Source organism: Carassius auratus, chromosome 16, assembly GCF_003368295.1.
Source record: "Carassius auratus strain Wakin chromosome 16, ASM336829v1, whole genome shotgun sequence".
Lineage (NCBI taxonomy): Eukaryota > Metazoa > Chordata > Actinopteri > Cypriniformes > Cyprinidae > Carassius > Carassius auratus.
In genome coordinates this window covers 5,466,465-5,481,120 of record NC_039258.1, presented here as the reverse complement: position 1 = coordinate 5,481,120, position 14,656 = coordinate 5,466,465, and the positions used below count along the sequence as shown (strand labels likewise).

Below are 14,656 nucleotides of genomic sequence, written 5' to 3'. Positions count from 1 at the left end.
AGTCAAACGCATCGATCAAAGACCAAATTAGACCTGATTTTCAGACATTCAGTCAACCCACTCTTGACAAAATGTGTAATTACTTTGTTTTGCCTGCCATACACAGGCAAAACAAAGTAATTAAACACTTGTATAGGCATGAAATACATCACCTTTGTACCTCTCTAAACTCTGACCTCTAGTTCTGTCTGTTGACATCAAGACAAAGTCATCTACAATCTTGGCTCTTTAATGATTGAACTGTTTATATGGGCTACTCAGTTTGCACAATGAAAACCACAACATGAACACATTTTCCAAAGGAAAAAGTGTGAGAGACAAGTTTTAGAGATACAGTTTTACACAACAATTTCATAAAGCCTACATTCAGAAATTCATTTTCCTTTGAAACATTTATATATTTATTTTTGCAGAAAAAAAAGACGTTTTAGTAAAATTTTTAATGAATAAGTTATCAAGCATTTTAAATTAATGCAAAATGATATAATTTTAAACAAAAATTATGTTCATAACTATGTTCGTTCTATTTAATGTTCATTTTAGACATTGATTATTTCACATGCAGTTGTTCAAAACAGATAATGCATCAGTGCACAAACTCAAAAACAATATGTAAAAAGCCAATTTGAGAAGTGATAAGGCCAATTTTTATGAATGATTGCAAGAGAGCTCTTTAGAAATAGGCTGCAGACAAGATACAGGGATGGGGCCAGCCAAAGGCTAAAGGTTTTATTCAAAGGTAAGGTCTGTAAAACTGAATGTGGTGTAAAAGTTCTTTATGATTCATTGTCCAAACCTGCATATAGACTACAGCCTCTATTTGAAACGCAGCACAGAATTTAAAAATTCTGAAACTTTCTTCTTCTTTTCTACAATAAATGCAACAACAGCAAGAAAACCCATTACCATGCTTCAATTGCTCTCTTTGCAAGCACTTGTATTTCTTTTAAGAAATGCTATGATTTTGTTTGTCACATGTAAGTGAGGTTATGTCCTTTTAAAACTTTTATTTCATGAGTTTTGGTTCCTTGCCGCTGTCGCCTTTAGCTTGTTTAGTTGGGGAAACTTCACTTATTGCAAATGATTGCACAGATAATATTTAAACTGAACTGAGCTGCATGATGACATCACTGAATTCAATGATGAACTGCCTTTAACTGTCATTTTGCATTATTGACACACTGTTTTCCTAATGAATGTTGCTCAGCTGCTTTGACACAATCTGTGTTGTTTAAAGTGCTATATAAATAAAGGTGACATGACTATATCACATTAAGTAGATTTTATGGTTTCGGCATTGTTTGTAATTTGACATTTTGAATCCCTTTTTTGAACCTATTGTTTTGCTTTGTTTTTCATGTATTTTTACAGACTGGACCTATATGTTTTCTCCTTGGTTTCATGCACTGCAATAAAACTTTATCTTTATCAATTTATTTGAATTGATTAAAAACATGCAGATTAGTTGTGCTAAAGCACATTTATCTCAGATGACCTGTTTAGATAAAACATCCATGCTGTGTATTTATAGCTGGCCCTTTTATGTTTTGTTTGCATGAGCACTGTCTTTAGCGTGATCTTTGTCTTCTTTGAGAAAAAAAATATACATATTTTCTAAATAATAAAATACAGGTGAGTGGCTTGTTTTAATTAATGCCAGTTTTGTTTTCATGCTATCATTTTAATTCCATATTTGACTTAATTGCAAATCGAATTCAATTAGAATAAAAAAAAGTGCAGTCATTCTAATAAATATTGAAATAAACCCACAGAGTAAATCCATTATAAAATCAGGTTATGAACAAAACTGACCGTGCTTATTAGATTTTTGATAACCTTTCTTATTTTACTTCTCACGTATAGGATAATGGAAATGCAGATGTTTTTCATACTTTGGATTTTTGTAATGCCTTATTTTACAGACTCAACTGCAGCTAAAGGTAAGATTCAAAATTGCACAGATAGTTTTAATTATAAAGAAACACTCAAAATACATTCCAGACACTGGTTGTAACATTTCACTGCAATTCACTTTTTAATTAGAGAAAGTTGTCACCCATTAACTTTTATCTTTTTTTTTTTTAAAGAAAACGTTACTATTAATTTTTGTTACGTTTTATGAATTATTCATAATTTCATAAACTTTTTTCTGAAAATGCCTTAATTAGCTTATAACCGCGATATGTTGTAGAAGATGGTTTTCTATAACATTTTATATTTGAACTGTCTTGCACAGGTGTTTCTTCTTGGCAATAATGGTGGAAATGTAACTGTTGCCTTTTGTATAAACTTATCTATACAAAAAATTACTGAAAAGCAAGCAAACAGATAATTTTTAAACTTCTGAATTTTGACTTATTCATATACTTGTTTTATAATACTGACTATAATGCTTTATCAATTTCAGCCAGAAATCTTGCTTTATATGGCAAGGCCACCCAATCAGACCTGGTCGAGAACCCTTGGTCAGCAGATGGCCATGCTAGTAATGCTATTGATGGCAATCGTGACCCACATTATCACCACGGATCTTGTACTGCTACTACATTGCAAGAAGACCCTTGGTGGAGGCTAGACTTACTAGACAAGTATGTAGTGACCTCCATAACGATCACCAACCGAAAAGACTGCTGTCCTGAAAGGCTTAATGGAGCTGAGATACACATTGGGGACTCTCTGCTGAACAATGGCAACAGCAATCCACTGTAAGAAAACTACCCTACAACTATTTTAAAAGAACAATGTGATGAGGTTATATACACACGATCCTGTACTGTTCATCTGCTGTTGTTTTTATACAGGGCTGGAAAGATTTCATCCATTCCAGGTGGGAGATCCCTCACTTTCAAATGGAAGAAAGGCATTCCGGGCCGTTACATCAATGTGTTCATACATGGATCTCAAGTTCTTACCGTCTGCGAGGTCGAGGTTTACGGTTATCCAGCTCCTGATGGTGAGAAGGATTGAAACTGTGTAACTCTGATAAAAGTAATTAAGCAAAACATAGAATGCTTACTATAATCTATTTATTCAAAAAATTTCAATAAAGCAATGTTTTTTATTTAACAAAGTTGTTGTCTTGTAATCCATTTCTAGACAGTAAGACAAGCTTTTTGTTCTTCCAACTGTTGTTTTAGGTGAAAATGTGGCATTACAAGGGAGAGCTACACAGAGTTCTCTCTATGGAAACGGCTTTGCATTCAATGTTGTTGATGGGAACAAAGATGCTGTTTACGTTCATGGATCCTGTTCCCACACCGAAAAAGCTCTCAATCCCTGGTGGAGACTGGACCTGCTGAAAAGGCACAAGGTGTTTTCAGTAGTAATCACAAACACAGCAGACAGTGTTCCTGAAAGACTGAATGGGGCAGAAATCAGAATTGGAAGCAGCCTGGACCAAAATGGCAATAACAATCCCAGGTAAGTGAATTCAGCTCTAAACCTCTTTATTTCTCTTTAAATACATTTAGAATTTACTGTAGTATGCTAAAAAAAGTTACATGTAACTTGGTTACAAACGGTGTAGCTGCTGGGTTTGCTTCGGATGTGGATGGCATTTCAAAGTTTCTCAAGATGCTTACCTCACCTTTTCTTCAGGTGTGCCGTGATCTCTTCCATTCCTGCTGGTTTTTCCTCCACCTTTGAATGTGATGGGATGGAAGGACGTTACATTAATGTTGTTATCCCAGGACGGGAGGAATATCTTACACTGTGTGAGGTTGAAGTGTACGGTTCACCACTGGATTGAGAAGCACTTGCTTCTTTTTTAAATGTAAGATAAAAAAAAAAAAAAACTCATTGCAAAGCTCTCATAAAGTTTTAATGAAATTAATTATATTCCATAATACAAACATGAGGGTGTAAAGAAGAATGCTGCATAGAAATACTAAGGCCCATACTGACCCCTAGTGGAGGGTGGACCTGTAGAAAATGCCCCTTATAACCAAAACCAAGAGATGATTAATGTTCTCACCTGATAAACTGTGATGCTCGACTGATGAACTGAAACTCATATAATGCTATGGATATATTCTTTGCATTCAGTGTTTTCATCTACTATTTCACCAGACTCTCCATGTTCTGCTCTTTTTCTAAACATAAAAAAATAAAGAGTGTTTGTTTGTTAAGATATGACAAAGGGCAGCAGCTAGAATTTTGTTATTCTAGCGCTAATCATATTGACTCTAAAAGCCATTCTATTATTATGTTATTTAGCTTCATTAAAACTCTGGATTTCTCAAAACGATTATGTTTTCTTACTCAGCAGGATTCCCAGCATTCCAGGTCATCGACGACCGTAAAACGCAGTGTAGAACACTCATCATTGCCACTCAGAAAGCTTAATAAAATTAGAGTTGGACATATTTTGTTTCTCCCTTCAGTAACTATCCACAGCACACTATGAACAAATAAGTCAATTTCCTTGTGGTAATTATCTTTTCTGAGAAATAATAATGAGAATACAATAGGCAAAATAATATTGAGGTTTAGTTCATTCATCCAAAGACTACATTTCCCAAAATGCATTGTTCTGTGTACCGGAATATAAAAAAAAGTGAAAGTGACATACAGCCAAGTATGGTGACCCATACTCAGAATTTGTGCTCTGCATTTAACGCATCCAATGTAAACACACACACACACACACACACACACACACAGCAGTGGGCATACATTTATGCTGCGGCGCCCGGGAAGCATTTGGGGGTTCAGTGCCTTGCTCAAGGGCACCTCAGTCGTGTTATTGTTAGCCCGAGACTCAAACCCATTAGGAATCCAACTCTCTAACCCCTAGGCCACAACTTTCCCCGAACCCTCATTCTCGCAATCTTTTGCTTTTTCCGAACACATTTCGCTTTAAGATACGTAAGGTAAATGTTAAAGTAGGTGTAATGTAAAGTCAATAGCAGCTCATTTTACGATTCCTCATTTGTTCTTTGAAATAAATGATTTGCATTCATTTTTGTTTATTCTGACATTTGTGTTTATTAATTCAACGATCAAGCTGTAACCAAGATAATGTTTTATTGAGACTTTTCCTAAATTATCCAATTTGTCAATTCAAGCCCAAAATTTTAAGTGAATTTGTTTATATCTGGTTTTTATTCCAGTATAAGTACTTCTTAACGTGTAACTTGGCCCTAGGCGAAGCAATATAAAGCAAACCAACTGAATCTTCAGTCTCCAGATTGAAACAGGAACATGAAGACCTCGTTTTGAAAGCATGTGGAGCAAAGTCCCTGCAGATTGGTGTGAACTAAGATTCAGACTTTGTGGAGCAGTTGTGGTCAAATATTATGAGTCCACTTGGAGGGATGTGACTCTCCCTCTGTGGTTGTCAAACATGTGATGTTTCCCCAAAACCAGAAACATCCAGGGGGCTGGAACACAGACATATCTCACCAGTGCAAGGTGCAGTCCCATCAAGTAGAAAGTCACTGGTACCAAAGCCACACTACCAAAGAACGCTGCCACGCAGTCATTTGGGGATGAGCAGTTGTTTGTTTTATTTAGAAGACCTTGATATTGTAGGATTTCCAGTGAGAAAAACCTATGTTAAAAATGCTGAAATAAAGGCCTGCCTACTCTGGATTGCCAACTTTCATGTGTTTTTCCTCAGTGTCGCCCCAAAAAGACTTTGGCCAGCACATATTGGCATTTAGAAACAAGGCCCGAAAAGAAGCCATGTCAGATCAGAAACTCAAAGCAGCCGCTGCAGAGATAGACAGCATTCTCAACAACTGCTGCTTTAAGGCAATTATGCTTGGTGATACAAAACTAATTTCTGATTCTCCAAAGACGTTTTACAGGTTGCAGCTTTTGATTTTCAGTATGTTGGTGGAGGGTGTGGGATGAAAGATGTTATTTATTTGTTTGGTCAACTGTATGGACGAGAAGGAGTGTGAAAAGTAGAGTGCATAGCCTTCTGGATCACATATTCCCCCCCCCCCCCAGAGCTACAATCGATCTGAAACAGAGGAAAAAATATATGGCTTAACGTTTATAATAACAAAATACACTGGACTGTAAATGATTCTTGGGGCTGTACTGAAAAATTCTGATTATTTCAGAGCTGGCTTTTATTCTGTATGTAATTATGAGATTAAAACATATTTCTATTTTGTGTTTGTGTGTTCTGTATTAGTGATGCAAAGACCGATTCATTTCCGCGAATCGGTTCTTTTCGGACAGATCGGCTCATTGAACCGGTTCAAAAAGGCGATTCATCCGTTCCTGGTTATCAAGCAATACGTATTTATTTTCTAACAACTCAGTGCAATGTTGTATCAATGAAAAATTTGTGTAAACACATATTGGGTAAACACATATTGAAACATTCAAAAATAAAGTTATCTGTGTGAAAGCATATTGCTGACTGTAATTCACTTAAATTAATGGTGTTTGTTGTAACAGTTTTATTCGCGGATCTTTTATGTCAGATACGACTGACTGACCCATTCTGACTAGCCTGTACAACTTGGATAAAATTCCTAAAAGTTTCACAGCAGCACACAGATGAACAAACGCGGATAGCTACGTAATGGCTACGTAAAGAATGACTAAAACGTATAAACTCATTGATCTCGCTTAAGCAACTTTAAATATAATATGCATGCACAATAAACTATTGTAAAATTTATTTACAACACTCGACGAAAATGTATTTTTGGCTCAAAAGAACGATTAGTTCAAGAACCGAACACTACTGTTCTGTATTAATTAATTTGTAATATTTAGCATACCAACACACTAATCTTTCATAGTAACATTTTATGATTACAATTATAAAGGTATCATATAGGCTACCTTCTTTAGGAATTTGTCTTTATTCTGTATGTAATGTGAACACTTGTTTGGGAGATTTAAAAATACTTATTTCTATTAAATATTTATATTTATTTAGATTGTTTTAGAATCTGTTGTTTAATGTAAACATATTGTTTTTAAAAACAACACATTTAATATTTGATGTTAAAGCATTCACCCTCATCTTTCATAAAAACTAACAATTATGCTAAATTAGAAAATTAGAAAATAGAAATCTCTTCAAGGTTTTTTTTTTTTTTTTTTTTTTTTACCAAAAATGCTCTCTATATAAAAAATGCTTATATAAAAATTCAAGGCTGTTTGTATTACTCCTTTTGACTGATTGGTGAACTAATATAAAGTTATGGGAAAATATTCTGTTTTTATCTACACAAAAAAGTTATCTAGTTGTCTACATATTTTATCTAGTTTAGATGCATTTAATGTAAAATAAATAAATAAAGGAAATAAAACATTTTATTGGCCGGAGAGAACCTGTCTTCCTGCAGTTTATGGAGTTGTGTGGTACAGAATTAGAAAAGCCTTCTCTTTTCACGAACCGATGTTTGTCTTTTAAGATACCTTCGCTTTTATGCTGAACTAGTAACAGCCTTCAATACCCCATAGCTATATTCAATAAGAGAAAGAAATCGCTAAGCTGATCTCAGGTAAGTGCATTCGTGCTTCTTTTATGTCTGTGGAAACATCTCCAAATGTACGGAACTGTCTGCTCTGTTCTGCTGTGCTGACGACATTTCCGGAGTTACGCCCGACTCCATTTTACACGAAAACATTATTTGGGGAAGATATTTATACTCGGGTACATACATATATTTTTATTTTTCTTCGGGTGCCTTCAAAACACTATCTTTATTTGAATGTCAACTCATATCGAGCGTTCTTGCTGTCTGTGGGATTAACGTTGAGTCTCTAGCTCACTGGCTAGCTAGCTGGTCATTATCGTCTGATGTTTGTGTTCTGTGCATGTTACGTTACTATTAATTTATCGTTTAACATCATTTTAAAGAGACAACTTTAGCAATTCTTATGCATTTTCTGATTAAGTAGACCAACACGTAATCTGAGGTCATTAAATGTGATGTAACGTTGTTTTGATTAGTTGCCTAGTAGTGCTAACGTTCTATCTGTATACAGTTAGGTGCTTGGTGACAGAACATGATGCATTTGTTTTCGTATTAATTATTGTTTTATTGTATTGTTTTATGTTATTTAATAATTAACTTTTGTTATTTATATTTGTAATATATTGTAAATGTCACATGTTAATTAGTAAATAATTTGAGCTGTATGTTATTATATGTAGATTTGGTCCAACTGCCAGGATCATTTCGCCCAGCTAATAATTTTGTGTGACTTTTGAGCACGTCTCACACACAAATTGAAGATTTGACCCTAGGATTTGTTCTAGGTGTTAAGCATGTAATGAGCTTATCGCCTCATTTTTAACTAGCATTGCGGTGTGGTTTATCAGGCCTGTTTGCATGCAAAGCTGGTTTTCATTTACATATTTAAACATATTTCATAACATATTTCTTCTCCATCTGTTTTTCTTTAAAGGCTGGCTGAGTGTATCCACCTGCCACTGACACATTCCTCTCACTGATCTTGGGTGCTGAGACTGCCTGGAGAGCATCATGAAGGATACTTTCAAAAGTTTATCAACCATGAATCCAGTCTGAGGAAGGAAACTATCACTGCCCTTGAACAGGACAACCGGTGCAGTGTGACTTCACTGTCTCTGAGCTCAAGAGCTGCTTTTTTATGAACCATGGAACAGGGTACATTTGACAGCCCCGTTACTCTTGTCATTAAGGCACCCAACCAGAAGTATGATGACCAGACCATCAATTGTTTTTTGAATTGGACAGTAGAAAAGTTGAAAAAACACATATCCAAAGTGTATCCAAGCAAGCCGGTGAGTTTATGTTATCATCAAGATTATTATTCTATTTTAAAATAAGTCTGCTGCCAGTTATCCAAAAGCTTATGTGAACAATCATATGACTAAGTGTTAGAGTCTCTCTAATTGTTAGTGCAGTGTTTTGAAGCAATAGAATAGTTCACTCAGAAATGAGAATTGCTGATTTTTTACTCGCCATCAAGCCATGCAAAATGTAGATGGATTTGTTTCTTTATTAAAACAGATTTGAAGAAATAAAGTATTACATCCCCTGCTCACCATTGGATCCTCTGCATAGAATTGGAGCCATTAGAAGTCCAAACAACTAATAAAAAGATCACAATAATCCAATAGTAATCCACACAACTCTAGTCCATGTTTTATGAAAACCTAAAAGCTGGTAATAAGCAAATTCTTTGTTAAGGTATTTTTGAGTTTCGATTTTGTCCAGAAGTGACGGTTTAAACTCAAGTGCCATAATGATGGATTTGTTTCTTACAAACATGCAGCTTTGACTTCACATGATGTCATGATTCACATGATTCACTGGAGTCGTGTGGACTATTATGTTTTTAACATCTGTTTGGACTCTCATTCTGACGGCCCCCATTCACCGCAGAGGATCCATTGGGGAGCAAGTGATATAATGCTACATTTCTCCAAATCTGTTCAGAAACAAACTCCGCTACATCTTGGGTGGCCTGTTTTTTTTTCATACCTAAGGACCTTAAGTAAGCACTTAAGTGTCATAATTCTGTGCTGTGGGGTTCAAGAAAGGTTTGTTTATGGCTGTAAGAGAGCGCTTTCTATTTATAAATCACCGAATTAAAATTTAGCCAAGGTTATGTCTTATTCCTACATGATTCGAAACATGTTTTTATGATGATTTAAAAGTGTTTTTAGAAGAAGCCTATGAAATTGCATGCTGACTTTAGGAAATGGCAGCTAGATGCCACCTGCTCTACAGGAATGTTTGGCATTGCTGGTATTTTGCCCAAGAGAGCCCCATGCAGAGCTGTGAGATTTTATGTCTGAGATTTCTCTGAACACCGTTCTAATCAAACCCTTCCTACATTCTTTCAGTCATCTAAGGATCAGAGACTTGTCTATTCTGGACGGCTTCTTCAGGATCACTTGCAGTTGAGGGATGTGCTAAGAAAGGTTCTCTGATTTAAACCGGTTTCTCTGATTAAGAAAGGTTTCTGTTCTCTGGTTTGCTTAAACATCAAATCAGATGCAACGTACAAAAACAAATGAAGTGTTTTGAAGAGAATTTTGATTGTTGAGAAGTTGAAACTGCCGCTTAACTTTATAGTTCGTACTTTTGTACTTTATAGATCCTAAAACTTTTGTGATCCACCATCATAATCTATTTTTGGCACAGTTATTGGGCCATCCGACCACAAATAATCTTGGGGTGATTTTCATTCTTTCCTTTTATTCTTTTTTTTTGTTATTCTTTTAATTATGTTTTAAAGTTGGCATGAAATTTAATTTCACCCTATCTATTTTATAAATGTGTCTTATTGTAAACGGTTCATACCATGCAGACGTTTAATTATTTACAATTGAAAAATTCCTACTTCCTTTAAAACTAACTTGGCGTGGCATTTAAAAAAAAAAACTCTGAGAGATGACACAGTGACCAAAGACATTGGTTAAATGCATTTGTACATTGATCAACAATAACAAATGACAGAAACTTGATACAAGAACATGTATAGTGACCACCTCAAAGTGTGTATATTGTACTCTTTTAAAGTATTTGACCAGAGCTCAGGATTTTTGTATGGATTCTAATCACTGGATTTCTTCAACCCCAACAGCAAGATGAATACCACATGGTCCACCTGGTGTGTGCGTCACAAAGCCCCCCGTCATCCCCCACTTCCAGCAGCCCTGTTAGCACCACCGATTCCAGCTCTTCAGTGAGTGCATAGATTAAAAAAAGAAAAATATCATTCCATGAGGAAAAGTTCCTTTTCCTGTTAATATACGTAACACCTTACATTAAGACTTACATAATACAATTGGGTAAACTGAGAACAAAGACCGACATTCTGGCCCGGAACAACATTTTCAAAGGAGAATAACTGACAGTAGCATTGTTTTTCAGATAAACAAGTATGTTAACATGTTTCATCAATATCTGCAAACATGATGGTATTTTTATGCTTTAAACAGAGTCAAAAACTTGCATACAGCACCTTTAACAAAGGTTAATAAATGAAAAAAATATATTGCTCATTGTTAGGTCATGCGAGTTCATTTTTAAACTAATATTAACAAATAAGACCTTATTGTTAAATCTTAAGCTCGTGTCCATTATTCTTTTTTTCTTCCTAGATGTCAAACAGTACAAGTCCATCCTCCTCATCTTCTACCCCTAGTCAGGAAACTCCAGCCAACTCTGATGGTCTAAGGCACCGGGGGAACCCAACACAAACACACGGCCTCAATCCTGCCCCTACTGGTGTGATGCAGAGGTAAACACACATCACACTCCCAAATAACCCACTCAAGGCAAAACGTATGGAGTTGATTTTTGAAGCTTTTGAGTTTCATTTTGAATATTTAATTCCACTCAGGCCTGAAGGAATGCCTCTTCCCTGGCAAGGTGGTCCTGCTGCTGGCTTCCCCGCTCACCCTATGTACATGCCCATGCAAATGTTTTGGTGGCAGCAGATGTATGCCCGCCATTATTACATGCAATAGTAAGTTACTTCAGCCCAGTTGCTGTTAAATATGAGGTTAGGACTCTGAATAATGTATCTGAGCCATTTCATACTGAGATTTCAGAAAATAGCTGTGCAAATCAGTATAAATAAATACTACAGGTCAATTTTCTTTGAATAGGTAATAATAATGAATGATCAAAAGTTTATCAGAAGTGAAAGATGTTTATTAGTCATCATAGAATTTATCACTGTTTGCACAATAATATTAAGGAGCAAGAACTGTTTTCTACATTGAAGATAACGACACCATTATTATTGTTTCAGCACAAATAATAATTGATAACGAAATCAGCAAATCAGAAAGATTTCTATAGGATCATGTGACACTGAAGTCTGGAGTAATAGCGGCTGAAAATGTAGCTTTGCATCACATTAATCAATTACATTTTATAATATATTAAAATGGAAAACAAATGGATTTTGTAATAATATTTTACAAATTACCGTTTTCACTGTGGTTTTGATCAAATAAATGCAGCTTATTTCAAAAACATTAAAAAAAAAATCCGGAAATTTTCACTAGTAGCATATGGATATTTCTCTGTAAAGAATGGAATCAAAACAGACCCTATTACTTCCTTCACTCATTTATTGTAAAGTGCACCATTCACCATTCATGTGCAGTGTTTTGTTCATAATTTTTCATTCACAATCTTTCAGTCATGCAGCCATGGCAGCCTCCCGGGCGTCCAGCGTGGCCCCGTTTCCCACTCCCAGTGCTGGTCCCACCACTCAGCCAGCTCGACCTAATGAACCTGCAGCCCCTATGGGGCCCAACCCTGCCCCCGAGGACCGCCCTGCCAACCCCAACATCCAGATGAACGCTCAGGGAGGAGCCATGTTGAACGACGATGAGCTCAACCGAGACTGGCTGGACTGGATGTACACAGTGTCACGTGCTGCCATTTTGCTCAGCATCGTCTATTTCTATTCCTCTTTTGGCCGCTTTGTTGTGGTGATCGGTGCCATGCTGCTGGTTTATCTGTAGGTTGTGTACTAAATAGAAGTTTCCTGATAAGCAGAAGTTGACTTGTAGGAAGTTGAACATTTTTTTTTTGCGTTTCATTGGCTCTGTTTGTGTACTCCAGGCACCAGGCTGGCTGGTTTCCCTTTAGAGCAGACCTGCAGAATCCAGGAGCTGGAGAAGGCCCACAAGACGAGGCTGAGCAAAATCAGGATATGCAAGAGATGGTTAGTTATAGAGGTCAACTTTTGCCGATATTGTTGCAGATGTCTAGAAAGCGAGATATACTGACAGAACAGAATAGTTTGGACACATTGGACTGAATTTGTTTTCCATGATCTTAAAAATGTGTTGCCCTAGAAGATAAAATGTAAATTGTGTCCATGTATGAATTCTCTTTAAACTAAAGGTATTTTTTTATTTATTAATTTAGGTCTCAATACATAAATTGTAGTTTTTTATTTTTAAGATTTGTCAGTTCATCTTAAATGTGGAAAATAGAGATGATAATGTGTTCAGTCTGTTTAAACTTTTTAAAATCGCATATGTATATATAATACACTGATGTAATTTTCTGTTTGCATTTATTTTAGATTATTTATGGTTTAATGTTTTTCTAAATCTTAGGCATTTATTTGTGCAAAACAGTCAAAACAGTAATCTTATGAAATATTACAATTTTAACTTTTTTCAATGTTAATATATTTTAAAACTGAATTTATTCCATTGATGCAAAGCTGAAATTTCAGTGGCAGCTATTTTTTTTTTTGTTCCTTTGGAAAGTTAAATACCAGTATAACACCATTTATTTGAAATATGAAATTAGAAACATTCTAAAAATGTTTTTACTATCACTTTTGATCAATTTGATCCATCCTTGCTCAATCAAGTATTCCTTTCTTTCAGATAAATCTTAAAACTTTTGAAAAGTAGTATATATTACTGAATAAAACATTTAAAAACATTATAAAAAATAGAAAATGCTGATTATATACTGTTAGGACTGTTAGGTGACTGTTAGGGAGTTTAAAATTGACATACTTCACAATTATCAGCTGATACCAATAATCTTAAAATGGTCATACATCGTCCTAAAACTAATTCTTTAAAACTATTACACATCTTTCTCAAATGAGTGTTTTATTTGGTATTTACAATAAACAAACTTACCAATCTCTTTTTCACTCTCTCTCTCTCTGTAGGAGCGTATGATGGATGAGGGGATGGAGGATGATGAGGGGGACAGCGGAGAGGAGGGTCCTGAAGATCCCATGAACACAGACCCGCATCAGCCGGGCTTCCTGTCGGCCGCTTGGTCGTTCATCAGCACTTTCTTCACCTCCCTCATCCCTGAGGGACCTCCACAAGCTGCCAACTGAACTCGGATGTCTCCACATCATCTGTGGACAGTGGAGAGTAAAAACAAAATTATAATAAAACACAAAAAAGTACAAAATGGTCTGCCAGTCCTGGCAAGTCTGTAATGCTGCTTCAATGGTGTTCAGTTTTACCCCTATGCCATTGCCTAACGCTTTTTTTCTCACCTTTGTCAATAAGTCGGGGTGAGGTTTCATGGATGTGCTGTCCATGTTGTTATGAAAGACTTTCTTTTTTTTCTCAAGACTGGTTGATAAACACATAAGACCATAAGACTTAGTGAATCATGGCGTTACTTTAGTGCACAACTATTTTTCTCTTCCTTGTGTGTAAATAAATAGTAAATATTTACAGATATGAATATATGCATCTCATTGAAATAAGGTGTGTTTTTGAATAAAATCAGGTTTTGGTTTCTTATCGTAATAAGTGGTTTTGATTTCAGCTGATCCACTGATACACCACTAGTGGGCGCCACGATAAAAAAAAAAATGCATCTAAATTGCAGATTTCAAAGAAGCTTCTTTCCAATGATTAATACTTTTTCTTACTCCATTAAATGTTACTTTTATATACGTATATATACGTTTCTATATATATATATATATATATATATATATATATATATATATATATATATATATATATATATATATATATATATATATATTGTTAAAAAAAGATAGAAAATTAAAGTATGATATTTTCAAGAAAATTTTACAAATATTTAAGAAATCATAATGTTATCTTTAAAAATATGATGTATTCTATGTGCTTATATTATAATGTACAGTATATATATAATGATATGTGACAACATTTAAAATAGATGGAAGTAGTGATGCAGCA

At 35.2% G+C, this 14,656-nt stretch overlaps 2 protein-coding genes across 6 annotated transcripts; both read left to right on the top strand.

Moving 5' to 3' along the window:
* Positions 1–1,527: 1,527 nt before the first annotated feature.
* LOC113115883 (fucolectin-3) lies at positions 1,528–6,253 on the top strand. 3 transcript variants are annotated; one of them, XM_026283589.1, is made up of 7 exons: positions 1,528–1,632; positions 1,864–1,940; positions 2,408–2,705; positions 2,802–2,953; positions 3,138–3,420; positions 3,598–3,772; positions 6,146–6,253. In XM_026283589.1, the coding sequence occupies exons 2-6, from the start codon at positions 1,868–1,870 to the stop codon at positions 3,746–3,748; spliced, it is 957 nt and encodes a 318-aa protein (XP_026139374.1). In that variant the 5' UTR covers positions 1,528–1,632; positions 1,864–1,867; the 3' UTR covers positions 3,749–3,772; positions 6,146–6,253. The 3 variants fall into 3 exon arrangements, with proteins under 3 accessions (XP_026139374.1, XP_026139375.1, XP_026139373.1); XM_026283590.1 differs by lacking the exon at positions 6,146–6,253 and adding an exon at positions 4,268–4,455; XM_026283588.1 differs by lacking the exon at positions 6,146–6,253 and adding an exon at positions 4,265–4,455.
* Positions 6,254–7,339: 1,086 nt separating this feature from the next.
* On the top strand, positions 7,340–14,233 carry herpud2 (HERPUD family member 2). Of its 3 annotated transcripts, none has more exons than XM_026283583.1 (9): positions 7,340–7,475; positions 8,386–8,743; positions 9,812–9,889; positions 10,555–10,656; positions 11,075–11,214; positions 11,317–11,442; positions 12,127–12,450; positions 12,555–12,657; positions 13,633–14,233. In XM_026283583.1, the coding sequence occupies exons 2-9, from the start codon at positions 8,597–8,599 to the stop codon at positions 13,807–13,809; spliced, it is 1,197 nt and encodes a 398-aa protein (XP_026139368.1). In that variant the 5' UTR covers positions 7,340–7,475; positions 8,386–8,596; the 3' UTR covers positions 13,810–14,233. The 3 variants fall into 3 exon arrangements, with proteins under 3 accessions (XP_026139368.1, XP_026139367.1, XP_026139369.1); XM_026283582.1 differs by lacking the exon at positions 7,340–7,475 and adding an exon at positions 7,498–7,627; XM_026283584.1 differs by lacking the exons at positions 7,340–7,475; positions 9,812–9,889 and adding an exon at positions 7,498–7,627.
* Positions 14,234–14,656: the final 423 nt, after the last annotated feature.

Excerpts from the sequence above, each read along its gene's own strand:
- herpud2 (XM_026283583.1), top strand. The coding sequence starts at position 8,597 with ATGGAACAGGGTACATTTGACAGCCCCGTTACTCTTGTCATTAAGGCA. Across the intron at positions 8,744-9,811 it reads AAGTGTATCCAAGCAAGCCG|TCATCTAAGGATCAGAGACT; the intron begins GTGAGTTTATGT and ends ACATTCTTTCAG. Across the intron at positions 11,443-12,126 it reads CGCCATTATTACATGCAATA|TCATGCAGCCATGGCAGCCT; the intron begins GTAAGTTACTTC and ends ACAATCTTTCAG.
- LOC113115883 (XM_026283589.1), top strand. The coding sequence starts at position 1,868 with ATGGAAATGCAGATGTTTTTCATACTTTGGATTTTTGTAATGCCTTAT. Across the intron at positions 2,706-2,801 it reads AATGGCAACAGCAATCCACT|GGCTGGAAAGATTTCATCCA; the intron begins GTAAGAAAACTA and ends GTTTTTATACAG. Across the intron at positions 3,421-3,597 it reads AATGGCAATAACAATCCCAG|GTGTGCCGTGATCTCTTCCA; the intron begins GTAAGTGAATTC and ends CCTTTTCTTCAG.